Consider the following 27,647-nt stretch of genomic DNA (forward strand, 5'->3'; position numbering starts at 1 on the left):
TCCGTGAACACCTGCACGACACTTCCCCGGACAGAGGGAAGGAAGGCTTTCAGTGCAAGCCGGATCGCTCTCAACTCCAACAGGTTGATGTGGAGACGAGACTCCGCCGGAGACCAGAGGCCTCTGATCTCCGCCTCTCCCATATGGCCACCCCATCCCAGGAGGGACGCATCCGTCACTACGACATGCTCCGGTTGGGGAAGGGAGAGGCTCTTGCCCTTGACCCAATCGCGGTCCGTGAGCCACCACTGCAACTGCTGTGCAGTGCCCTCCGAGATCAAGACATGGTCGGACAGGTTGCCGTGATGCTGGGCCCACTGAAACTTCAGGTCCCACTGCAGAGCCCGCATGCGCCGTCTGGCGTGATGCACTAGTAGGATGCAGGAGGCCATCAGCCCCAGAAGCCGCAACACTAGCCTGACCGAAACCCAGGATAGAGGCCGAAAGATGGGAATCACGGCCTGAATATCCCGGACCCGCTGTTCCGGTGGATAGACCCGGAACTGCGCCGAATCGAGAACCGCTCCGATGAAGAGGAGCTTCTGAGAAGGACTCAGGTGTGACTTCGGCACGTTGATGGAAAATCCCAGCAAATGCAGGAGATCCGCCGTAGTCTGGAGGTGGGAGACGACTGCCTGGGGCGAGCCCGCCTTCAACAGCCAGTCGTCGAGATAGGGGAAGACTGGAACCCCTGATCTGCGCAGATGAGCTGCGACCACCGCCATCACTTTCATGAACACCCGAGGGGCACTGGTGAGGCCGAAGGGGAGCACGGTAAACTGAAAGTGCTCTTGACCCACCGTGAACCGCAGGTAACGCCGGTGGGCCGGCAGGACGGGGATGTGGAAATAGGCGTCCAGCAAGTCCAACGCCACCATCCAGTCTCCAGGGTCTAGGACAGCTAGAAACTGAGCCAAAGTTAACATCTTGAACCTCTCCTTCCGGAGGAAGCCATTGACGTTCCGGAGGTCCAAGATAGGGCGTAGGCCCCCTTTGCCCTTCTTGGGAACCAGAAAGTAGTGGGAATAACAACCACGACCTACTTCTGGGCTCGGAGCGCGCTCGACGGCCCCCTTGGCCAAGAGGGCCGAAACTTCCTCGTGGAGAAGATTCAAATGATCCCCCGAGATACGGTGGTGCTGCAGTGGCATGGCTGGAGGGGTCGTCTCGAAGGGGAGGGAGTAGCCCCTTCGGACGATTTGCAGCACCCACCTGTCCGATGTGATGGACCGCCAGTGGAGCAGGTGATGGCGAACTCTGCCGCCCACTGGCGTTGAATGGGCCTGAAAGCTCGGACTAGGAAGGCTTTGAGGCGGATGCTGCCGGGGTGGATGTGGGCTGACCGCGTCGTCCTCCAGAACCGCCTCGGCGGAAACCATGTCCGCGACCGCGCGCAGGTTGATTCTGCGGCTGGTGGCTAGGCGCACGTGAGGAGGCACCCCTTCCTTGGCCACGAAAGGGGCGAAAGGCGGAAGTTTGCGACTGCGGGGCCGAGAGGCCCAAGGACTTGGCCGTGGCCCGGGAGTCCTTAAAGCGATACAGCGCACTATCCGCTTTCTCGCCGAAAAGGCGAGTGCCATCAAAGGGCATGTCCATGAGGGTGCTCTGGACATCGCCCGAAAAGGACGTGGACCGCAGCCAGGCGTGACGTTTAAGCACCACTGAGGTAGAAATCGCCCTACCCAGCGAGTCCGTAGTGTCAAGCCCACATCGGATAGCACGTCGCGCTGCATCCCTCCCATCGGCCAGAGCCTGGGTAAGTCGTGTCTGGACCTCCTTCGGACACAGGGGCAGCACGTCCTCCACCGCATCCCACAGAGAGTGGGAATAACGGTCCTAGAGACAGGCGGTGTTTAAAGACCGCAGACCCAAACTAAGGGAGAAGAACAGCTTTTTGCCGAACTGTTCCAGTCTCTTGGAATCCCGGTCCGGCGGAGCGGTCGGGAAGGAGGATTGGGAGGTAGAGGCCTGGATAACCAGACTCTCGGGGGTAGGGTGTTGGGACAGAAAACTGGGGTCGCCCGGAGCAGGGCGGTGGCGCCTGGCGACGTTCCTGTCCACAGGAGGAACTGTGGAGGGCTTGGGCCAGGTGCCCTGCAGAACGTCAGTGAGGGCCTCATTGAATGGCAGCAGAGGCTCAGTGGAGCTTGCTGCAGACTGAAGCACCTCAGTGAGGACGTTAGTCCTCACAGCCACGGCAGGTAGCTCGAGCCCAAGGGCTGCGGCTGCCTTGCGCAGCACCACAGAGAAAGCAGCACCCTCCTCCGAAGCCACAGTCGGAGGAGAGATGAATCCAGTGTCTGGAGAGGTATCCAGACCACTGGCCTCCCCCAGTTCATCTGCCCATTCCTTGACAGTTGAGCCTGAGCAGTCATAGGATCCTCGGATCCCTCCCATTCGCCCCCATCATCCGATTCCTGGTATGCAGGAGGAAGGATCGGAGCCGGGCGATAGACAAAATGTGTCTCCAGCGGCGCCGAACGCGGCGTCCATCGACGCCGTAACGGCGCCGGGCCCGGGATCGACGTCGAGCGGAGTCGGCGTCGGAGGTGGTACCGGTGTCGACGCCGGCGGAGGAGGCGTGACGAGGTCGACCGGCGTCGGCGGGGACTCGGGAACGGGTCCCTCGGGCGCTTGCGGCGTCGAGGCCGGAGCCGTCGACGGCGCCAGGGCCGGAGCCGCCGGCAGGCAAGGTTGCCCAGTCGGGTCCGCGGGGCCCGAAGGCGCGCCAGCGGGCGTCGACGGCGGAGCCAGGTTCCTCATGGCCGAGAGGAAGGCACTGACTTCCGCCGGCGTCGTGTCAGTCCCAGGGACCGGCGGGTATGGGGACTTGCGCGGCGCCTGCGGCTCCGCTGGAGCCGCGGGGGTGGAACCACCCTGACCCTCGGCCGAGTCGCGCGACCGGCGAGGGGAGTCCGAAGAGCGGTGTCGCCTCTTGGACTTCTTGGAGTGCTTCGACTTACCCGAAGACTTGGAGCCAGACGATCGATGATGACGTCGGCTGCGGCTCCGCGACCGATCCTTGGACCTCCTCCTGGACCGGGATCGAGAGGGGCGCTGAGCCGAGTGGCGAAGCTCGAGAAGCTTACGGGACCGCTCCCGTCTAGCCTTCGAGGTCAGGGCCTTGCAGTCCGCACACGACGCCGCGTCGTGGTCGAGGCCCAAGAAGTAAAGGCACCGGCGGTGATGGTCCGTAACCAACATCAAGCGGTTGCAGTCAGCCAGGCTTTAAAACCAGGCATCCTACCGGCACCGGAGTCGAGACAAGATCAAAAAGGATCGAAAAAGTTAGTCAAAAAGTGACTAAAGGGGTAGCTCTCCCGGATCTGCCCTTACTGGCGCGGAAAAAAGAAGAACTGACGTCAGCGCGCGAGGGCGGCGTCTAAGAACTCCGACGACGTCATTCCGGCGCACGAAGCCGACGACGGACGCGGAGCCGCAGACGACGCCTAGCGACGCACAAGGGGTATTGCTGACGAAAAATCTTCCGGATCCAGTCTGACGCCTGGGGATATTCTAAGGTGAGGAATCTAACTAACGTGTTTCTTTCAGATAGGATCTCATATCAACCATAAACAGCACCAGTGACAGTGCTTATCTGTACAACTCTACATTATATGAAACAGAGCTACGCTGAACTTAATGTAATGAATGAAGCCATGAGAGTTTGGGTCTCTTTCCCTCAGCTATTTCAGTTAGACAAGAAAGGAAAACATTATCAACAGAGTCAAATGTTGCCAAAAGTCCAGAAGCACTAGGAAGGCTTGATAATTCAGCCAGTGAGTAGCCTGCTCAGGCTCCACTTTCTACTACTTCCCACAAATGAACGCAGTAAGTAGTCTTAGCACTCATTTAATTATCAGCTTGTTTATTGCAACACCACACTCATTGGCGCTCCAAATGAAAAAATGAAAAACTGTAGAGCCTTTAAAAGGATGCAGCAAATGTGATCTGTGCCATAGAAAAACAAGCTCGACCAATGCAATCCTCAAAACCTGGATAACATTTAACCTGAGATGACTTCAATATACTACCACAACACAATGTAGAGGTGGGCACCTGGAGCTAATTAGAAAGGAAAGGTCCAGTACCAATGCTCCCAAAGAATCACGTAGTAATCACTAGGGGGTAACTGTTCCTAATGGAGAGAGACAGGAAGCAGCTTAATCTGGTTGCTGAAAAAAAAATTCATGAGTGAAGTCTGGTTTATAGTAAAGGTTGGATACAGATGAAGGTGGGGGAATTTCTCCTATTGGAAAAAGTGCCTTCACACACCCATGCGGGTGTCATGCTTCATCATCGGGCGTGTGCTCCTCGTGGGGGTGGCGCTGCTATCCCCCAAGGGCCCCACGAGAGGGCTCTTTGTCAGAGATCTTTTAGTAGAGACGCCGCAGTTGTGCGTGTGGGTCTAAAAACTGTGAATTAAAATTACCCCCAGGTACCCAGAAACAGAATTTTATTCAGGGGTCCGGGTGGTAAGCTTAAAAGCAAAGGATAAGGAGAACCTCTTTCAAACAAATATAGTAGAGTACTGAGTATTATCTTGCTTCTCTCTTATCTGTGAGTGTAAGTGCAGGTGAAGGTGAGATTCGGGTCGACATGTTTCACGCTAAGACTTAGTCCCTAGTGGATCCTGTTGCGCTTCTTCAGGACCGTAATGTGAGATAAGATAATAAAACTAGGAATCAGAGAAGACCACACTCTATATTCCTATGATACCTAGAGTCAGGTGTGTGGGCGTCAATGCACCTATTTGAACGTCTGATTGGCGTTCCCGATTCCAACCTGGAGGGAAGGAAAAAGACAAAAAAGTGGTAATGGGATGACTAGATTCTTTCACTCAGTAGAGAATGCAGAATTCATTCTTAGCATTTCCATTCAAGGATTCTTGTATAGAGGCCTGCTTAATCAAACGTACCCCTTTCATCATCGGTCAACACACTGGTGCGTGGCAGAATCGCTGCACTTGTGTGGCCTGTGCAGATCCGCTTATCACATGACGATGTGACGCCTCAACATGGCAAAAAAACGTCGAAGGTGACACAGTATTTGCATGCAATACGTTTCTCGTGGACTCCATGGCGTCAATGGGATGTCTATAACGTGTGCCAAGTTAAGCAATCTCAGCCATGGTGAATGTGGCAGTCTGTTACCTTTAATATGTATAAGTTATGCTCGCAGTTATGCTCTCAGGAGTGTTAGGCGAGTGCACAAAATGCGGTAAAATGGTTAAAAAGGGAAAACGGGCACACATAGAACATAAACAACAGGTTGTCTAATATCCCTTAACCTGTAAAGATTGGCCTCCTCGGCTAAACCGTGTGGTAGTGAAGAAGTTTACCTGTGAATCATATAATCATAGTCAGCTCGGAGTTAAGCGGAATTCGCTGGCAAATACCTGTGTCCGTGAGCGAGTCAGCAAGATAATACTCACTCAACTTCTCCTTAGTTGCAGCCCATTACCTACTGTTTGATTCTCCGGTAACAGAGAACCCGGCAGCAGGCCATAGATGTACGTGGAGGGGGAGGGAGCTGTACGTAACAATCGTAACGGGGGCGTTGGTGCTGTACGTAATGTGCGCCTAATGTGGCGGCCATATTGCAAGGGGGTAAAAGAAGTTCATAAGTGCTGGCCAAAGTAGTATATTAAAAGTCCAAATATATCTTGATTTACTATTATTGCTAAATCAGTTAGTTCGTAGTGGCAAAAGTGGGAAAGCTCCTGTAAGTGAAGCTGGTGACCGTAGAATTCACTTCAACCACAGAATGATCGATGACTCATCTGTATAAGGTTATGAACTATACTTAGACTCGTTTTGAGTGCATGTTGAAGACTATGATTATGCCGCAGAAGTCATGGGGACAGATGTCCATGTAGTAAGATCTCATAGGGTGTAGGTCATACTTGGAGGGTGTGTCTGAAAAGGAGGCCACATTACTCTTGTGTTTGTCAGTATTGGGTGTCACTCGGATAGATATTTACATTCAAAACCCCGTGGGCATATATCAGTGACCTATGCCTAGTGGATGTACATCATAAACCCTTTCAAGAGATATGGGAGTCCCGTGGTGGAGCGTGATGTCTCTGTAGTGTCTGATAATATAACTGCTACTGCCCATCAACCATCGTCAAGGTTGGTGGTGCGGAAGAGGCGTTGTGTTTGAATATGGGGCTGTTGTTTGCCTAGTCACTACTCGTATGAAAGAGATGAGCCAACCTGGTGGGATCCACAGTAGGTGTGGTGGTGTATCGCTAGGTCATTAGTTCTGCCCACGGAATATCATCATTGAGGCCCCTTGAGTTACTCTTTAGACAAAACACCCAATGTTGTTCTTGTTTGCACAGTGTACTGGTTGTCCAGCTGGGGTTAGATTCAATTATGGTCCATTTGAGACTGTCAGGTGTGTGGTTCTTTTCAAGGAAGTGACTCCTTGTATAGAGGCCTGTTTTTTTACAGCGTATTGTACTCCTATGCTCCCCTATTCGGATTTTTACAGGTCTGGTTGTCATACCTACATACCATAGGTCGCAAGGACATGTTATGAGGTATATGCAATTCTTAGTATTGCTGTTCGTATGTCTCTTGATACCACGGTCAGGCCAGACCTAGTTCTATGTGCTTAGTTGCTCCCGTAAGGGGACATATGGAGCATGATCAACAGGGAAAGTGGCCCTCTACTGGGGGTTGTGCCCATAAGGTAGGTTGTCTTGTGATTGTGGACTTTGGACAGATATGGACCAATAGGTCCTTCAGATTCTGGGTACATTTGAACGCAAATAGGGGGACTGGCCCTGGAGCAAAATTACCCGTCTCCAAAATCCCCCAGTGTCTCTTAATTTCTTTCGGAACCTTGTTTGAGTTGGGTGTGAACGTGGTCACACATGTGAGAGCCTCGGTGCTGGTTTTTTCTCTACAATCCAAAAGGGGTCCTCTGTGATTATTCTTAGCCCACTTTTGTGCCTGCCGTATCACTGTTCTATGGTAATGTCGTTCAATCAAGATTGTCTGAAAAGATTTCCGCTTGGTTGTCGAACTCTCTCAAGGTGTTACAATTGAGGCGTAGAAAACTGTGCCTCAAGGCTTTAGGATGATGGTGGTTGTACATAAGGAGGCTGTTCCTGTCTGTGGGCTTTTTGTAGTTTGTCGTGAATAAAGCCCCTTCATGTTGGGAGATCAAGAGATCAAGTAAAGAGATGCTTTTTTGTGACCTGGTGCGAGAAAATTTTAGGTATGGGTCTAAGGTGTTGACCCAGTCAGAGAAAGATACACACTGTTCTTCCTCTCCCCTCCAGAAGAGGAAGATGTCATCAATATAGCGCCGCCATATTAATATGTTTTCAAGGTAGGGATTGTTCTCACGTAGGATGTACTTCTCTACAAATGCAGCCATTTATAGACAGCCTACGCTTGGAGCAAAAGTGCTCCCCATTATGGTCCCTTGGATTTGATGGTAGAGCTACGTTTGGAAGGCGAAGATATTCTCTTGTAAGGGTAGGGGGGTACACTCCAGGATGAACGGGACAGGGGTCTCGTGGGGCCAGGGATCGATATTCTGTAGGATGGTTCCTAGGACCTCTAAGGTGGCTTCCTGGGGGATATTGGTGTAAAGGGCCTCCACAACCAGGGTCACTAGGAGGTTGATTGTCTCTGGTTCAGGGAAATTTTCAATCAAGTTGAGGACTTCAGTAGTATCTCTGAGATAGGTGGGTGTTTTCATGACTATCGGGCGGAGATAGAAGTCACAGAATTTGCTTAGTGGTTCGAGCAACAAATTAATCCCTGATACTATGGGTCATCCTGGTGGAGGGTTGACCCCTTTGTGTATTTTGGGTAGTGTGTAAAAGTAGGGGGTCCGTGGTTGATCATTGATGAGAGAGGCTGCTTCTTGCGGTGAGATTCACCCTTCAGTCTCTGCTTCAGTGACTAGGCTCTTGATCTTGGTGGTAAGTCGAGCAGTGGGATCTTCCTCTATGGGGAGGTAATACTTGGTGTTGGTCAGTTGGCGACGACATTCTGCATCATATGTGCCCACATCCTGGATCACAATGGCACCGCCTTTATCGGCTGGTTTCAGTATGACTGTGGTGTCTTCAGTGAGGGCCTTCAGTAGATTCCTTTCGTCATTGGACATGTTGTTGAAATGCGCTTGCTGGTGAGGCCTGAGACGCCTTTCAAGATGGCTTGTTCGAAAGTCAGGACTTCATTGGGTGTCATGGGCGCTGTTGGCGTAAACCTTGACTTCTTCTTAAGACCGGTACCAGTAACGGGGGTCTCTGGTTTGTCTTGGAAGAAGGCTCTAAGCCTAACCTTCTGAAAGAACTGATGTAATTCTTGGTGTAGTCTAAACGAGTTCTCACAGGGTGTCGGGACGAACCCCAAGCCCTTCTCCAAGAGCCTGGCTTCGCCCTCGGCAAAGGGTCTGGTAGTGTTTGTCCTGAGGTCTTGCTCCATAGTGTTATCTGTTCTGGCTCCTGCCAAAGCACATTCTTGGGTCCTCCTCTTCTTCCACCTCTTCCTCTGCCCTTCCCTCTGTTGAAAAAAGGGGGGTTCAGGAATTGTTGGTATTGTTGTGCCTGAAGAGGATGCCCTGGTGGTACATTCCACATCAGTTGAGGTCCTATCCACTGCCCTGGGAATAGTGGTGGTTGATATGGATGGGGTGGAAAGTTCTGAAACAAAGGTGGTGGTTGATGTTTCTGTGCCCCTCTGGAGTGCGGCGTGTAGCTGCTGCCCTTATAGCTGGAATCGCTGCTCATGGAGCCTGATCTTCTTGAGAGATTACAGCTACTGTCATCTGATGAAGTCTCGTTGTTCTGGTAGACAGTCTTCTTTTGTGTAGGGATAAACTTTCTCTTGGTCAAATCGTTTTACATCCTTCTGGAGCTTGGTGATCTTTTGTTTAGTGAGGAAATCCTTGTGCTTGTTCATCTCTTCATTTATTTCAGCCAGTAGTGATTTAAAGGCTGAATGGAGATGCGGGCTTTAAGTCCATTCTCAGCCATGGTGATTTGGATCAATAGTTCATCTGAGAGGCGTTTGGCCGTATGGATTATGAGTACGAGCCAATCTTGTGTACATTTTCTCGCTATTTTTGACCATTCTCTACGGAAGGGTATATCTTCTAGGAAAATTGTCGGGGTGAATGTTACCAAGAGGCCATTGGGGGCAATATTAGCCCGGAGATATTCTGTCATTATAGACCCATGCAGGGCCATTTTTATCTGTTTTCTCAGGGTTTGTAGTGCTTTCCAGTCTTCAGTCTTGCTACCTGTTGCCATACCTCCCTCTACTGACAGTAGTGAAGGGGCCCTCAGAATTTCTGCCACCGTATCGTCATCAAAACTTAAGCCCGGGTTGTCCATTCTCTAATGTATTTATCACCCTAGGGAAACTCTTTAGGGAGGTGTGGTATGGTGTGTCACTGGAGTGGTTCAGAGAGAGAAAAGAGTTAGTAATGTCCCACGGCTAGCTGCCGTACTAAATCACAACACAATGTAGAGTGGGGCACCGGGAGCTAATTAGAAAGGAAAGGTTCAGTGCCAATGCTCCCAAATAATCACGTAGTAATCACTAGGGGGTAACTGTTCCTAATGGAGAGAGACAGGAAGCAGCCTAATCTGTCATTTCAAACAAATTCAACATAATCTTAAAAACGATTTTTAAGCCTATAAATGTAACTGCAGTATTATGATAATTACAAACCTTGAGTTAATCCTTGTTGATCAAAGGACTGTTGGGGTATTGTTTGCTGCTCAAAGTGATCCATGTTCTCTTGAAACGCATGCTGGGATGCCACAAAATTAACTGAAAAAATAAATGTTAACATTTTGACACCTTTAGGGTTGAAAAATGATTTACAGTAAAATACGTATTTCAAAGATTACAAAATCTGCAACACATTCCCAGGTCTCCCTGTCTACTGGAAAACAATTAAAGCATTTTAGAAGTGCTATAGTGTACTAGGTTAATGACACACAAGAACGTTTAAACACCTAAGACTTTCCAGGTCCAAAAACCACAGCAAAGTGAGATTAACCTAGTAAACAGTTGCAAGTTAAAGAAAGCAATTCAATATGTCACAGTACATAAATGTCGGAGGCAAACAAAATGTCTCAACCCTGTAATTCAGTGCTCCTAGGCCAGATCTGCTGGAATACGACAATCAATAATTATCCAAAGTTGAAACAAATCAAAATGTGTACCGCTTTGAGCTTCTATAACGCAGTATTCTACCTGACAGTTTTCCCTTTCAAGTGCTCCTTGCTACATCTCTTGCTATTGCAACATCCCTAGATTTCCCTCTGCACAGTTCTGACAATGTGCTGATTGGTAAAAGGAAACTAAAAGGTTAGACAGTGGTCGGTACAATTAATTGTAATTTAAACATTAGTATGGTATTCAAGTTAAAGGGTTAGGACAGCAGTATCAGTTAAAGAAATGCCTTCTATCAAATGGATTACAAAGCACATGCCCCATGGGACAGGCTTCAGCAGACTAATGCTTTATCAGGCTTATGATCCTAAATCAAACCCATTTGCTGTGGGTGTCACTGGAGCAGAGAACCAGCAATATGTACCTATGAAGTGCTCCAATTCCAGGGACCTATAAGAGCTGAGAATCCCATTGTGGACTGTAAAAACAAAAACTGCTGTACATAATGTCAAATTAAAATAACGCAATACCTACCCTGTGCTGCACAGATGGCCAGGTTTAGACCGCGTTTCCCTTCAATTGCACCATTTCTCCTGCTGCAGGCCGAAAGTGAAACTAATATCCAAAATGGCAGCACCCATCGGACACTGAAACCGCACATCTATTTACAAAGAAACCGCAGGACAGAGCTAACCATAAAGGCTCAAAACATGGGAGTAGAAAGGACACCACAGGACTACAAAGCCGTATTTCCCTGATGCTGGACACAGGGGACAAGAAGGATTGACATGAGGCCTCACAGGACCTTATTCACAAGGGTAACTTACACTTTTTAGTAAGTTTACTACTTTTCGGTAGTTAAAGCCTGCACTTTTGCAGTAACTCACTTTTGTAGTTACGTCCAGCACTACACATGACCAACCGATTCAACTGCAACACCCTCCCATAGAAAATAATTGAGGTAGGGACTTAAAATAAAATGCGTATAGACATTTGCTCCTTGTAGGAAGCTGGCTCTGTATATGCTATACCACAGGTAAGTGATAAGTACTTTGCAGTAAATATACACTTTTTAACACAGTTTGGATTGCAATTGTAAATGTACTTTGATTTGATTACACTAGTGTTACTTATAATGCAATGCCATACAGTACATATACTTTGTATGGGATTTTTAGTAAAATTACAGGTAAGTTATTTTTAGATTACTTTTCTTAAACAGTGCAGTATGCCTGGATACTGCACTGGGACATTTCCTGTAAACAGGTAAGTAAAAGCGTTTTTGTTAGTTAGTACAATTTGAAAGAATTTCTTTAGGTTTTCCAACTCCACACTGGGAAACTTTTCACAGAAAAACAGTTAATGCTAATCTATGGAGGGAAATAGTGTTATCGGTTTAAAGGTAAGTACTTTGTTGTGGGAGTTGGTATCCTGGGGTTAGACTCAGAGGTCCCCCAGGGTCATGGCTGCACTCTTGTTACACCCTCAGTGGCACTAGGGCGGTCGACTGCAGAGTGCTGAGGCCCAATGTTATTCAATGGGGGATAGAGGGCCTCCGGTTGGTGGTTGCTGACGAGCAGGCCACTGGGCTGTGGGAGCAAAGCTCCTGGACTTAAGCTCAGGGCAAATGGGGGTTTAGGTCAGCACAAAAGATGCACCCTCAGCGGCACTGGGGCGGCCGGGTTCAGAGTGCTGTTTTAGCGTCGGAAGCCCTGTAGCTTTCAATGGGCAGTCTCCGGTTTGCAAAAGCACTGCAGGCTCGGGGACGAAGATCTTCTGGGTGCGACCACCACTTGGAGAGGTAAGTTGGCATGTTGTAGGTTGGTAAGGCACTGTCGGTTGGGCCACCCAAGGCTGTGGGGCGTCGGGTGCAGGGGTGCCTTTTAGGGTCAGATCATCTTACCAGGTCCTGGTCGCAGTTGGGGGGACCTTCTGGTTTGAGGCAGCAGGTGTCGGCTGGAAGCTTGAGGCAGGCCAGGGGTCGCCGGATCTCCGGTCAGGATCGCCGGGTTGACCTCCTCTTGGTGGTGGGCCAATCTAACTCAGGCCGTGGGCGTCGGGTGCAGACCCACAGATCCTTGTGGAACTGGAGTCTCTTGTTTGAACAAATCCGGTGTTCACGGGAGACACAGTCTTTGTGGTTGAAGGCAGGCAGGTCCTTCGGGGTTTTCGAGGTTGCTGACTGCAGGACACACCAAGATTTCACAGGAACATGTTCGAGGTGGAGACAGACTAGTAGGGCTGGGGCCAAGTTAGTGGGCGTCTTCCTCTTGTTAGCTTCGGCACGGCTGTTCGGTCCTTCTTCTGTTCTTGTTGAAGGGTTCATGTCAGAGGAAGCAAGGTTCAGGGTTGCCAGTAAAAATACTAGATTTAGGGGCGTTACAGGTAGGTAAAAGATTGGGACCAATGGGTCCCTTCTGTGGAGTGGGTACACCCCCTGTTATGCCACGCTCCAGTGGGAGGGGGCATAAGCCTTTGCCTGCCGGCTGGGTCTTCCCTATCTGCAAGATGGCGGGGACTAAGAGTTGTGCTTCACTTCACCTCCCCCACCAGAGGGGTGGAGTTGGCAGAGGTGAGCACACCTCTCTTCCTCACTTGTTTTTCCTGCCGGTTCTCCCGCCCAAAGTGGGGGTCAGAACCAATGGAGACCAGGTGCTGAAAGCAGCAAGTGGTCTGGGGAAGCTCACAAAGGCGGCGTAAACCCTGCCCATCCTGGGGAGCAGGCTTGGCACCTCCTCTCAGGATGTGCATTGTTTCAGGCCCCAGAGAGCAGCAGGCTCTCGACCCAAGGGTCCAGAAACATGTCTGGTGGTGGCAGCTGAAAGCAGCCACTCAGCCTGGACACTAATGGTAGGTCGTTTTTCAGGGGGCATCTCTAAGATGCCCTCTGTGTGCATTTTTTTTATTAATTCCCACACTGCCATCAGTGTGGGTTTAGTGTTCTGAGAAGTTTAAAAACAAACTTCTCAGTTTTCAGTGTAGCCATTATGGTACTGTGGAGTTCGTAATGACAAACTCACAGCACCATATACTCTTAATGGGAGCACTGCCATTACAATGTCTAAGAATGGACTTAGACACTGTAGGGGTACAGGGATCATGCACCTGTACCCTCACCACTGATATAGTGCACCCAGTTAGAGGTGTAACTGATCTATGCCAGGGCAGTGGGATGTAGGCATGTGACACATGGATGTGTGCCATGTCCACTCTTCACTTTGTTCTGAACCAAGACAACCAGCCTGCAAAAGCAGTGTATGGGTAATGCTACAGGGCCTCCAAGGGTGGCACAATAAGTGCTGCAGCCCTTAGAGGTCTTCACTGGTCAGTGTCCTGGGTACCTGTGGTACCATTTACCAGGGGCTGACCTGTGGCCAGAGATGCCTATTGGGTTTTGGTTTCAATGCAGATTTAGGGAAAGAACATAGGCCCTGTGTACCTGTTTGGCAGGGGCCCAGGGCACACTCAGTCAAAGCACATCAGCAGTTCAGCAAAAAGTGGGGGCTACCATGCAGAAAGTGGGCACTTTCTCACAATGTGCATCTACCTCTTCCTTCAAATTTGTTTCCCCTGTATCCGCCCTTGAGGAATTCTCGGGGTGGGGTGTGGGGGGGGGGTTTGGGGGGGGGAGGGGTTGTGTCCGGGTCTTGTCTGAAGATGCGGCCACAGCTGTGGTATTACTTTTGGAGCATCCTCTATAAAAATGAGCGGTGAAAGGAGCCTCTGTAAGACGGAGACTGCAGTGCTCTCATAGATTTTATCACTTCTGTATCCTTTTTCATTTTTTCAAGTGATTCATCGACTTGAGACCCAAAGAGGTGTTCTTTTTCTAAACGGGGCATTAAGGATAGTTTGTTGAACTTCTGGTTTGAAACCAGAGATTCTTGGCCAGGCGTGTCTTCTGAGGAGAATGCTGGTGTTGCCTCCTCTGACTGCAGTATCCGCAGCATCCAACGCACATCTAATAGGGGAATACGAAATGAGCTTCACTTCCTGTACTAGTTCCTGCCCTCTTTTCTTGTGTTTTTCTGGGAGATATTGTATTAAATCTTTCATTTCGTCCCAGTGGGCCCTATCATACCCAGCCAACAGACTTTGTGTATTGGCTATATGCCAATAGTTTGCCGATTGAGCAGTTACCCTTTTGTCTGAGGCATCTATTAACTTTGACTCTTTATCGGGAGGTGGTGCATCCCCTAAGGGTTTGTGAATTTGCTCCTTTACAAGCATTATAAACTAAAGAACCCAAAGGATGCTGTCCCTTAATAAAAACTGGGTCAGATGGTGGGGGTTTATATTTTTTATCCACCCTAGGTGTTATTATACATGCCCTCACTGGATCTTTAAAATTGTCTTCCTCATGACTCATCATACCTTTCAAAATAGGCAACGACTGATATTTTATGTATGTTTCCTAAAGTTTGAAGGAGGAAATCTTCTTCTAGAGATTCCTTGAGTAAAGTCACTCCATAGTACGTGGCTGCCCTGGCAATTAACTTCTGATATGAAGTATCATCATCAGGAGGGAAGGTTTAGCAGGGTACAGATCTGGATCTGTATTATAATCATCCCATGGATCTGGTGGTAGCTGTTCATAAGTGCTATCCTCATCCTCTCTATCATGATCTGTACATGGAGAGCACAGTGGTGTGATGTGCAGATAGTCTGAAGCTGGTATAATAAGTACTGCTGAAGAATGTGGAGAGGTTTGAGGTATGTGGTGAATAGGGCTAGTATCCATGTCTTATTTAAGAGGGATTTTACATCCAGTGTCTATTTTCCTTTTGGAGGACTGTATCACTGGTTTCGCTGTAATATGTCCAGTGTCAGGGTGTATGAGCATTTTCTTTTGTATCCAGCTTTTGTTTTATGGTTTCCAGTATTCGCTCCAGAGACTTAAGAAGAGCATCTGTCTGTTTCGGTGCTGACATTTTTGGTACCGAGCTGGATTTTTCCTTTTTATCTTTCGAAACCAAAGGTTTTGGAACCGGAGTGTCATCTCGACTCAAACCTGAGCTGGAAGACTTGACTTGCTGTTTCAGTGCCGAGCCGAAGGGCGGGGCATTGGAATCAGAGTCTCGGTGCCTACCATTTCCTGGTGGCAGTGGTGACCCAGAAGCCTTTTGTTTGGACAAATACAAACAGAACAATTGATGTACAGAATGCAGAACAATGTCTTACATTCACCCCAGAACAGAGATCTGGGCCTAAATCTTTTTGTTTATCCCCATGCCATTCCAGTTTGAACCCAGTCATATGCAAATCAGTCTTGACCCTGTGCTCAATGGGAACAGTTGAGCCCAAACTGCCAGGCCAGGAACTCCCTGGACTGGAAACAAGCATCCTAGGACAGATTTCAGGGTTTCACCCCTCATCAGCCAGGCTAGCTTGACTCCAGTTGCATGGAGAGCACGTGCATCAATTGTGTATCTTTTGCTTTCTCGCCCTAAGTGCGCCAGGTATGCCCAGACATGGGTCCCAGGCTCACTGTGCCACTGGATTCAACTATCCTGGCTGATCAGGGAGGACTTGGCTTGGCAGTTAGGGTTGGACTGTTCCCATGAGGCACAAGGTCAAGACAGAATTGCATATGGCCAGGTCTAAACTGGGGTGGCATGGTGAGCAAAAGAATGATGGAATTAACCCAGATCTCTTGACTGGGGGTGAATGTTTTAATTTGCTCTGCATTCTGTCCATCAATTGTGTGTCTTTTGCTTTTGTTTGGTGGAAGCAGGTTTTGTGGGCAAAGTGGCTTTGGTACTCACGGCACCCTGTCCAACTAGAACGCCGTGGGACTCTAGTTCGATCTCCAACTCTAAATCAGAGTCCTGGACGGAGAAGGCCTCTTCCGCTGCAGACACTTCCATTTCTTCTTGCTCAATATATTCTCCGAAGATATCAGGGGTGCCCTCAATACTCTGCCTCTGCATTTCTCTTCGTCGAGTCAGACGATCCCACAGAGTATTTTTGGATCGGAACGACCGACAAGCGTCACAGTCTTCTTCTTTATGCTTCTGGGAGAGGCAGAGGTGACAAACCTTATGAAGGTTGGTGCGCGGGTATTTGGAATGGCACTAAGGACAGAATTGAAATTGAGTCCGTTCCATCGGCAGAAGACTATGATGGATTTTCGAGTGGAAGTTAGATAAAGAAAACGGGTTAGGCCCCTAGGCCGCGGTAGGAGTTTCCTGAATTGATAACTTAAGTTTTCCAAATTTTAACACACGGATGATTAAAGACGAGATTGAAACAATACCGGCGAGGGTAGAGTGAATTGCGCACCAAAGGGATCCTGATTAACCGTTTCGAGTCGGAGCGCCTCAATACACGTCCGTACCCGATGGCAGAAAGTAAACAATCTAACAATGTAGTTGATGCCCATGCACAGTATCACCGAAAGGAGGAGTCACCTTACCTCGTGAGTGGAAAAGACTTCTTCGAAGAAATATAACTTGCAAACATCCGGACCCAACACTAGATGGCAGGCATATGCAAAGCATGTGTAGCTACAGCACACATGCCTCTAACAAGATTGTTTTTAGCACACGACTATCTTTAAATGAATTGTGCAAGTATTTCAGAATACATCAGAAATACAAAAGCACAAATCAAGCACATTTTATGTTAATTCTGTGTGCTGTAAACAAATACTTAAATATAATAAAAACAAATCAATACACTTGGTGATGCCATTTCCACACGTTATCTTTTGTGTGCTCTATAGTTTTATTAGCAAAACTTTATGTCTGTGCAAATGTAATAGTAATTTCTATTGAAAATGTGTTTTATGTAATGGCAGTGTGCTACCACACCATGCATACTCCACTCTACGCCACTTCATTGTGCACCACTCCATGCCACTGTATTCTACTCTGTACCACTCCACTTTACACCAATGTGCGTCACTGCACTCTGTCCACTCCACTCTATTGCACTCTAAGCCACTTCACGCTTTTCTACTCTACGCTACTGCACTCTTTGCCACTGCTATCTAATCTGCACAACTCCACTCTGCAACACTGCACTTTACGCCTCTCCACTCTACTCTGCACAACCACTCTCTACACCACTCTCTACGCCACTGCACTCTGCCATGCACCACTCGGCGTTTAGCTGCCCAAGTGCAGTAGGGATGGCTACGGTAAGGGAGGAACATAAGTCTACTGAGGTTTCCCCCATACCTTTGATAAGTTCACACCATTATCCATGAACGGCACTCTTAGGGCTCCTCATGGCAGCAAGATCAGGGTCGCCCTATGATCCGTGCCTGGTCGCTGTGATCAAACTGGCCCAGGTCCGTCTGCCTTATCACTCACATCTATCTACAATGCTATGCTTGAAACAGGGCAGTTCCCTAAACTCTGGAAGGTGGCCTCAAAACTGTCCCTTCTAAAGACGCCTAGCCTGGACCTTAAGGAACCAAATAACTTTCGACCAATTTCGCATCTTCCGATTCCAGCAAAAATGATTGAAAAAACAATGAATCTACAACTTAGTGCCTTTGTACGCGAAACCCAAGCCTTGGATCCCACCCAATATGGCTTTAAAGAGGGACATAGTACTGAGTCCACTCTCATCAAAGCCACAGAGGAGATCAGGAAAGGCGTGGATCAGGGTGGCAAGGCCACCCTGATCTTACTGGATCTGTCCGCACCCTTTTATACCTTCCATCATGACCTGTTGGTGGATCATTTAAAGGCATGTTTATTTATTTATTAAGGAGTTTTATATAGCGCTGGCCAGACCCGAGGGTATCGGAGCACTTTACATCAATTTTAATACAAGAGTCACACAGTAAGGCAGAGGTATACATATTGGTTTGGAAGTCCCAGCGTGCTGTGCAACATTGAGGAAGGAAGTCCTGCGATAACCTCGATGGGTGCACATTGGGCTGAACCTCTTTCAGGGAGGAGGGAATGAGGTCCGTTCGGGGAGCGGGGAAGAGGTAGGTCTTACTGACACAGTATCGGGGTGCTATAGAGTGCATGCTTGTTCGCTTCGGCGTCGGTTCGAGTAGGCACGGTTGAGGAAGAGGACTTTTAAGAGTTTTTTTAAATTTTACAAAGGAAGGGATAGTCCTGATATCAGCTGGGATGGAGTTTCAAATTTTGGGAGCGCTCCCAGCAAAGGATCGAGTAGCGTTTTTTTTATTTGTGTGTCTTCATAGGGATGAGTAGTAGGGTGTTGGAGAGCCTGAGGTTCCTTGTCTGACTGGCCTTCTTGAGTTTGGAGGCCAGGTAGTCGGGTTTCTCTGTGTGCAGGGCTTTGTGCATGAGGCAGGCGGTTCTGAAACTGGCCAGCATTTCGACTGGGAGCCATTTTAGTTCTCTGAGTGCTGGTGAGATATGATCACATTTCTTAACTCCGGTGACCATTCGAGCTGCTGCATTGAGAGTTGTTTTGAGGGGAGCTAGGTGGGAATTTGCTGTACCGGTGAGGACTGCATTCCCATAGTTGAGTCTAGATAGCATCAGTGATTGAGTGGTTTGTTTAAGGTCCTTGGGCGGGATAAAGCGTTTTATTTGTTGAGTAGTTTCAGATTGAGGAAGGCGCTTTTTGCGGAGTTCTTAATGTGTTTGGACAAATCGAGCTTTGGGTCTAGGGTGATTCCTAATGATTTTACAGAGTTAGCCATAGTGAGATTGCAGTTGAGAGCATCAATTGCTTTTAGCGATTCTATGATATGCGGGTTTTCTTCTTTGTTGGAGAAGAGGAGGATTTCTATTTTATCTTGGTTGAGTTTTAGGTGGTTTATTGATAGCCATTGTTGAACTTCTCTTAGAGTGTCATTGAGTCTCTGAATGTCATTGATGGAGGAAGTTACCAGATAGATCTGGGTGTCATCGGCATAAAGGTGGAAGGGGATGTTGGCTGTTTTGAGTAGGTTGGTGAAGGGTTCCATGTATATAATGAACAGTTGAGGTGAGAGCAATGAGCCTTGGGGGACACCTCTGCTGACGGGGTGTAGGTCGGACATAAAGGTTTTGATTTTTATCGTTTGGGAACGGTTGTGTAGGAAGGAGGAGAACCAGTGTAGGACCACCTCATCTGCACCTACCCTTTCTTGGAGAGCCTTGATGAGTAGCTTGTAGTCAACCATATCAAAGGCTACCGATAGGTCCAGGAGAATGAGTAGGCAGCATTGGTCAGTATCTAAAGACTTGTGGATGTCGTCCACTATGCTAAGGATCATGGTCTCAGTGCTACTGAAGTCCGATTGGTGGGGGTCTAGAAGGTTGATGCTGTCCATGTGCGGAGTCAGTTTTAGGAGAGCACACTTTGAGGATTTTGGATAGGAGGGGGAAGATTAGAGACGAGTCTGCAGTTGTTCAGGTCGTTGATGTCTAGGCCTGGTTTCTTCAGTAGTGGTGTGACTTGGCCGACTTTGAGGCAGTCTGGTATGACGCCGGTTCTCAGGGAGCTGTTAATATGGGAACTTTTAAAATCATTTTTAACAGACAGGTCAAAAATTGTATCTTTGGGTGGATACCACTCAAAATCTTTTGCTCTGCCCTGTGGAGTCCGACAAGGGTGATAGCTCAGCCCTACACTTTTAAACGTGTATGTTTCATCTCTGGCCCCTCTTATTAGTGCCTTTGGGTTTGGCCTGACCTCGTATGCGGATGACACCAAATTGAGGTGTCTCTGCTACCAGGACAGGAGGTGGGAATGGACAAACGCTTCCAAGACTGTATGAAGTCAGTCGGGAGATGGATGTCGGAAAATTGCCTAAAGCTCTATTCGGGCAAAACGGAAGTCCTACTGTTTGGGAATGTTGCCAATTCCTGGACCCCAAACTGGTGGCCGGACTTTATGGGCAGTCTTCCTACACCCACAAAAAAGTCAAAAATTTAGGAGTAATAGTGGACGACAGACTTAACTGTGGCGACCAAGAAAATGCAGTGGCATCGACAACAGCGTATGTTCTCAGAACAGTCAAGAAAATTCTGCCGATTCTACCACCTGTTAGCCGGCAAACAGTGGTTTGGTTACTGCGCTGGTCATGTCAAGGCTGGATTTTATGAATAAACTCCAAATGCTGCAAAATGCAGCCGCGAGACTACTTACCGGTACGTCCAAGTTTTCTTCAATCTCTAAAAAACTGCACTGGTTCCCGGTGAGGAATCAAGTGCATTTTAAATCTCTCAGCACCGTTTTTAAAGAACTCTTCGTTCGCTGGGAGCCAAGTTGGTTACAGTACCATCCACAAAAAAAGTAATGTGGGGTGGGAGAAGCTTTGTCTTCTATGCGGCAAAAGCCTGGAATGACCTTCCCTTCCACCTGAGAAATGCCACTGATCACTTGGTTTTCAGGAAGGGATTAAAAACCTAGCTTTTTAACAAGTAAAACTTCAGTTTATTGCTCTTAAGATAAGTAACTAGCGTCAGGACACCTTTAGGTAACCGATGCGCTCTAAAAATGTCTAACACATAACTATAATCTACAACACTGCATTCTAAGACTCTGAATCCTATGCTTTTGCACGCTACACTAATGGACTTCACATCACTATACTCTGCAACACTCTACACCACTTTCCACTGCATTCTATGCCAATGCACTTTACGCCACTGCACTCTACATCACTCTACTCTGCATAACTGCTAAGTAGAGTGCTGCAGAGTAAACAGTCTGTGCCCCAGAGTGGAAGGGATACCACTTGAAAGTATGAAACTACTTGCTGGAGACCTGTGGGTCTGCTTTGGAAAGGAGTCTCCTTTCCCTCCTGAGCTGTCTCAAATATCATGATGCCTCATTTCAAAAGATATTTATGAAGTATCTGGGTTGTACTCAGACTTTTGACACCTGTTGAGTGGAAAAATGAATTGACAGTGTAACATACTTGTGACTACTATGAAGTCCACCCTGTGCATAAAGCACTTACTGGACTAAATGTGTATTATTCCAAATAAGCAAAATAAAAAAAACAATATACATGAATTACTGTGGCTTATAAAAATGAAAATGCCATGTTACCAACAATTAGGGACACCTTCTGTGCGTACCGTGGAAACAATCCTATTTTTGGGTGCAGCGCTGTTTAATCACTTTTTTACTTAGAAGTAGAACAAGGATATTCTTGATTAGTGGTCTATTAGCCTGGCACACATTGCATGTTCGACCACCATATAGCCTAGCTATTGTAATCACAGGATCAGTCCCTCTGAAGACAGTAGCAGCGGAATAGTCTAAGGATTTCAGCAAGCACAAGCTACTTGCCAAACAGGTACCCAGGGTCTATGTTCTTTCCCTAAAACTGCACTGAAAACAAAACCCAATTAGCACTCTCTGGCCACAGGTCAGCCCCTGGTAAATGGTACTACAGGTACCCAGGGCACTGTGACCAGGGAATACCTCTAAGGGCTGCAGCACTTATTGTGCCACCCTTAGAGGCCATGTACCATTACACACACACACTGCCTTTACAGGCTGCGTGTCTTGGTGCAGAACAAAGTGAAGAGTCGACATGGCACACATCCCTGTGTCCCATGCCTACAACCCCTTGCCCTGGCATAGATCAGTCACACCTCTAACTGGGTGCGCTATACCAGTGGTGAGGGTACAGGTGCACGATACCTGTACCCCTACAGTGTCTAAGTCCATTCATAGACATTGTAAGTGCAGTGCTGCCATTAAGAGTATATGGTGCTGTGAGTTTGTCATTATGAACTCCACAGCACCATAATGGCTACACTGAAAACTGAGAAGTTTGGTATCAAACTTCTCAGCACATTAAACCCACAGTGATGCCAGTGTGGGATTTAACGAAAAATGCACACAGAAGGCATCTTAGAGATGCCCCCTGAAAAATTAACTAACACTAGTGTCCAGGCTAAGCAGCTGCTCACCAGCTGCCACCACCAGACATATTTCCGAACCCCTGGGTCGAGAACCTGCTGCTCTTGGAGGTCAGAAACAATGCACATCCTCGGACGATGTGCCAAGCCTTCTCCCCCAGGATGGACAGGGTCCACGAAGGGGAAGCTTCAAAGGCCTGCCGCCTTTGTGAGCTTCCCTGGGCCTTTTGCTGGTTCCCGCAACTGGTCCCCACCGGTTCCGACCCCCACTTTGGGCAGGAGAATGGGCGGGAAAACCAAGTGAGGAAGGGAGGTGTGCCCACCTTTGCCAATCCCACCACTCAGGTGGGGGAGGCGAGGTAAAGCACAAATCTAAGTCCCCGTCATCTTGCAGATGGGGGGACCCAGCCAACCAGAGTGAGGCAGATGCCCCCCTCCCACTGGAGGGTGGCATAATAAGGGGTGTGCCCACCCCAAGGAAGGGCCCCATTGCCCCCAACTTTTACTTACCTGTAACGCCCCTAAATCTAGTATTTAGGGGCACCTCCACACCCTGCCTCCTAAGACAAGAAACGACCAAGAAGAAAATAAGAAGGACCGAACAGCCGTGCTGAAGCTAAGCACTGACTTGGCCCCAGTCCTACCGGCCTGTCTCCACCTCGAATCTGCAGAAGCGAAACTCTGGTGTGTCCTACAGCCAGCAACCTGAAGAACTCTGAGGACCTGCCCTGTCTTCCAAAGAAAAGACTGCCTTCAGTGAACACTGGATTTGTTCACCCACAGACTCTGGCTGTGGCCAAATCCGCGAGTCTGCACCATTCTGCACCCATCGCCCACGGCCCGAGTGGCCCAACACCACGAGGAGGTCCCCGCAGCAATCCTGGCCCAAGATCTGGTGATCTCTGACCTGCCTCGAATCTCCCAGCAAAGCCTGCAGCCTCTTTCTGGAAAATACCCCCGACCGGAGCTAGTAAGAGAAACCCAACACCTAAAGACACCCCTGCACCTGAAGTCCCACGGCCTTGGGTGGCCCAACCGACGGTGTCCCAGCATCCTCAGGCATCCCAACTTACTTCTGCAACCGATGGTCACCTCCAGAAGATCTTCATCCCCGAGCCTGCAGTCTTCGTTGAAACCGGAGAATCCTAACTGAAACCAACAGGGCACCCGACACCAAAACACCACCCTGCACCCAGCCGCCTCTGCGGGTATACTTTGAGTGCTAATTCGGATCCCACTTTGCCCTGAGCCTAACACCAGGAGCTTTGCTCCCACAACCCAGTGGCCTGCCCATAAGCAGCCATCAAATGGAGGGGCCCTATCCCCCATTGGATAACACTGGGCCTCAGCACTCTGCAACCGGCCGACCTAGTGCCGCTGAGGGCGTTTGGAGAGTGCATCCTCGACCTTGGGGGAACCCTTGTTCTAACCCCAGAAACTCAACCCCAAAGACTGAGTACTGGTAACCGATGACTTCATTTCTCTCCATAGGCATACATTTACTGTTTATCTCTGAAAAATGTTGTGTGGAGTTGATTTGTATGGAAACCTGAAAAACTACAACTGTGCAAAACTGATTTTACTTACCTATTCTCTAGGAAATGTCCCAGTGTGATATCAAGGCATATCGCACTGAGTAGAAAAAGTTATCAAAAAAGTAATCTAAAAAGTAACTGAAAAGTAATCTGTACAGTAAATTTGAATCCTTGACTAACCTGTATTTCAAACAAACGGCATTTGAACCTGCATTCAACTGTAAATACTGCATAATATTTTGCAAAGCATTTATTTAACTTACCGTGCCAGGCTTGGCTTGGTTCTAGAAATAAAATAACTTAATATTTTTATACAAACAAAATTGGTCTGAGTTCAGTCTTTGAGTGAGTGACATCATTTGCTGATTTGAGTGTGTACAACAAATGCTTAACACCACCCTTACTGCTCGCCCACACTACCACAAATAGAGAGTAAGGTGCTATCTACTTTTACCTCTGCCTACACCTTTGGGGTTCCACCGGACTCTGTGCACACTATACCTCATTTTGGTATAGTACATACAGAAGCTGCACGGCACCAGGAGGGACGATTGGTTTGAGACAAGCTCACTTTGACCAAAGTGTGACTATAGGGAGCTGTCCTCGCTCCCACGCCGGTTCAAGCTTTGTTTTTAATTAAACTCAGAATTTTACTGGGAGTAAGTTACTCAACCTATTTGACCTGATCATTCACTCAGACTGCGACTAGGCTCTACTCTATAAGGTAGGGAGAGTGTCTAAGGGATCTTTCTTGGTCGTGATGAAAGCCGGGGACAACGTGGAAGCTGAAACATGTGGACAGTTTGCAGACTGGAGGGGTAGGGGGTTCTTTACAAGCCCACCACACCACCATCCACTGGTCACTGGTCACCTTTTAATCTGACCAGGGAGTCCATTAATAAAGGGCAATCTTGGAGATCCATTGGTCAGTTTAAAAATTCGTTTCTCTGCACCCTTCTTTTTGATCCCGCACAGTTTTTCTATATGTTTGTTACGTCTTCCCCTCCCTATTGCTCCACCTCTGTCGTTGGCTTGCACAGAGGTGTGTTAGCTTAGCAGCCCAATGATGAAGCATGCCACAGATTTCTGTGAGCGAGGGCAGTTTTAACAACTTGTGTGTCTTGTCTGTTCACCTCTAGATCATGGCGACATACTTGGCATAGCCCCACTTCTATGTGTGTGGAAGAGTTGGATCTTAGGAGGTCGGAGTGGGGCGTCTCCTTTTACCCCTTTTTAGGTCTCGCCTGACCCAGTGCATGCGCTGGTCTGGCGAGACTTATTGAGAGGGCTCTAAAAAGTGCTACCAGGCCAGCCTGGAGCTACAGTGCATGTGCGCGGGCGGGCGCGCGCGCCGCGCTTTACCGCGATTACTTTCACTTTAGCGGCCGCACGGCCGCTTTGATGCTTGATCGTGATCATTTTTATTTTCGCATAGCCAATAGGTCTCGCTTTTGGGACCTTAGAAGTATTTAGTTATGCAACTGTTGCATGGCTAAACACTTATAAGGTCCCAAAGGCGAGACCTATTGGCTATGCCAATGCTTGTTTTGTGTGTGTATAGTATATACAGAGCCAGCTTCCTACAAGGAGCAAATATCTACAAGCAAGAGTTGCGCTTATATGCATCCCTGCTCCATCACTTTCAGTGCAGAGCCACACAGTGCCACCTACTGGGCGTGAGAGCGCATTGCCAAATAATTTTCTGGATCCAAGTGTCACACTCCGATATTATACAGATGAGGAAACTGCAGTTAGAATTATACATCAGAAAATAGCTTTACACCACAATTCTAAACAACTTAATTAGAAACATATTGTATTCCTATTAATGCCTTTAAAAGTCGTTATTTAGCTAATTCAGTCCCCACTTTTACAGATTAAAATTTTTTTTTATAGTTTTAATTACATTAGTTTACAAAGAGATGGTGTCCAAAACAGGTTTGCCGACTTTTCCTCTACCCATACAACTTGATAAAGCAAACAATTATTTTACCATTGTGCTTCATCCTCATTAAATGAAAATAGATCTACCTTCATCTTCTTGCAGGGGATGTTCTGTTAGTACATGTCCCAGATCAGAATCTTCAGTACCCACAATTTGATGTGGTTCCAACTGTAAAATAACCTCTGCCTCTGGAGTTACATCTTCAGCTTGAGGGAGACCATCACTCTCAATCTCTACTTGCATTTGATCTGAAACCTGGATGCTGTGTGCATCTATTGTGGACTCATTCATTGAGGAAGACTGTTGGCTATTTTGGAGTTGGTCAACAAGCTCAGGTCTGTAAAAGAAAGGTGCAGACATCCCGTAATGAAGAACTGCCAATAAATTATAGTACACAGATCAAAGTGCACAAATGAGAAAATTGCGCAAAACAACTAAAATCTACTATTTTGCTGCACCTGCAATTTGGCATTTTCTATTACGGAACAGAAGCAGTTTATATAGTACTCGATACTGAATCAATTTAAAACACAATGTCATATCATCTAAAGAACTAATTGAAGATTGGTATATCCAAAAAATCACCCTATCAAATGAAACATTGCATTTTTCTATCCATTAAATTGATTTTTACCCAACTGTAGTCTCACAACATTCCTTAGACGCTATAATGCTGCATCAATTAACACTTCAGTAACAGCTCCATCAGAATTATTATTTTATCTCTTTCCAAGCACCAGACTGGCTTCAGAAGGTTTCCTTCCACACTTCTGAGCACCAACACCAAATGGTACTATCCAGAGTGCTAGAAACGCTTCTGAAAGAGATGTTCTATGACTCCACCATCTGCACTGATTTAGTCAGTTCTATCAATATTTGAAGCAACCTTGAAGACCAAGGGTGCAGAAAAAAAGATAAACAAACATAAATTAACCTTTAGTTCAAATTTGTCTGGAGTCAGAAAAATAGAAGGAATCTGCAGCAGCCATGATATTCAGTGGAAAACAAAACAAAACAAAAACAGTTTTTAATGGGATTTCGCTCACTCCGATTACGCACTTGAACCAGAGCATCCATTAATGAAACAGGTTACAATAGAGTTACCCCCAGAGAACTAGCATTTGCAATGCAATAGGTCTCACATTTGCGAAAGTTTAAGTGATTGGCATTGTATATGACCATGCCTTTTATTTGTCTGTTTTGATAATTAACACATAAATAAAAAGCATTGTCATTTACAATGCCAATAGCTCAAATTCTTACAAATGCGAGACCTATTTCATTTAAAGGGAGCAGCCGCCATTGTCCCGGGCTGCTTGTTGAGTGAATGCGCACTAAATGTTGCAGGAAAACATGTCGTGCCTGCAGTGGGAGAAACTCATTAAAGTAAATAGAGCTTACAGACTCAATAAGTCATACCGTGTAAAAAACAGAAATAAAAGGGCCAGTCCTCATGGAGGTTACAAATGAAGATAAAGCGGTACTAAGAAGGGACTTAGGAAGCCTATTAACAAATCAGAGGCCAGCATTTATGAAGGACAATGACAAATATGGGCGAAATGGACGGGGCTTCAAATCCATACTCTAAAACAGCATGCCCCGCAGAGCTGCCCATGCGATGCCCAGGCTCAACCTAAAAATACAGTCGGTAGCAATTACAACCTGCACATTATGTTGCTCTTGAAGTATAAGACAACTTGATGCTTCACTACCAAAACTTTCTGAGAACACAAATGGCGCAATGTAACCATTCACAAAATGCAATGTCCTTGACAGTCATCAGATTCAAGACGTCAAATCATTTGTGTATTAATTATGGTCTTTGGGATTTTCATCATTGTTTTCAGATTTGAGATTGAATAGTCCCAAGCTGTTATAGTAGTGTATTTTAATACGTGTGCTGCATATACTATTTGAACTGCTCCTGTAATGAAATTTATCTTTTTCATACATGTGCTTTTATGGTCCAAATTGACAGATAGAAAGAAATAATAGGATACAAACAAATTGGAACTCTTTAATAGTGATGGGGAAAATATAAATATTTGCTGAAACCCGATTTCCACACACAGTTTGTGCGACATACAGTTTCATCAGTAAAACTTCATGTCAAAGCAAAGTTTGTGCTCATTTCAGTGGAAAGTGTGAGGTCTGTAAATGACCGTGTGCTACACATCATGCTTTGGAATTATATTCATTAGTAGTAAGAGATTTT

General features: G+C 47.3%; 1 protein-coding gene across 3 annotated transcripts in view; it reads right to left on the minus strand.

Annotated features, from left to right (window-relative positions):
• ZNF236 (zinc finger protein 236) overlaps positions 1–27,647 on the minus strand; it is a 1,017,074-nt gene that overhangs the window by 608,155 nt on the left and 381,272 nt on the right. For all 3 annotated transcript variants that reach the window (XM_085606997.1, XM_085606996.1, XM_085606998.1), the window contains exons 14-15: positions 25,519–25,769; positions 9,705–9,806 (exon numbers count right to left, since the gene is read on the minus strand). In XM_085606997.1, the coding sequence (XP_085463123.1) occupies positions 9,705–9,806; positions 25,519–25,769 (353 nt within the window). The remainder of the gene's footprint in view (positions 1–9,704; positions 9,807–25,518; positions 25,770–27,647) is intronic.

Source organism: Triturus cristatus, chromosome 5_2, assembly GCF_964204655.1.
Source record: "Triturus cristatus chromosome 5_2, aTriCri1.1, whole genome shotgun sequence".
NCBI classification, from domain to species: Eukaryota; Metazoa; Chordata; class Amphibia; order Caudata; family Salamandridae; genus Triturus; species Triturus cristatus.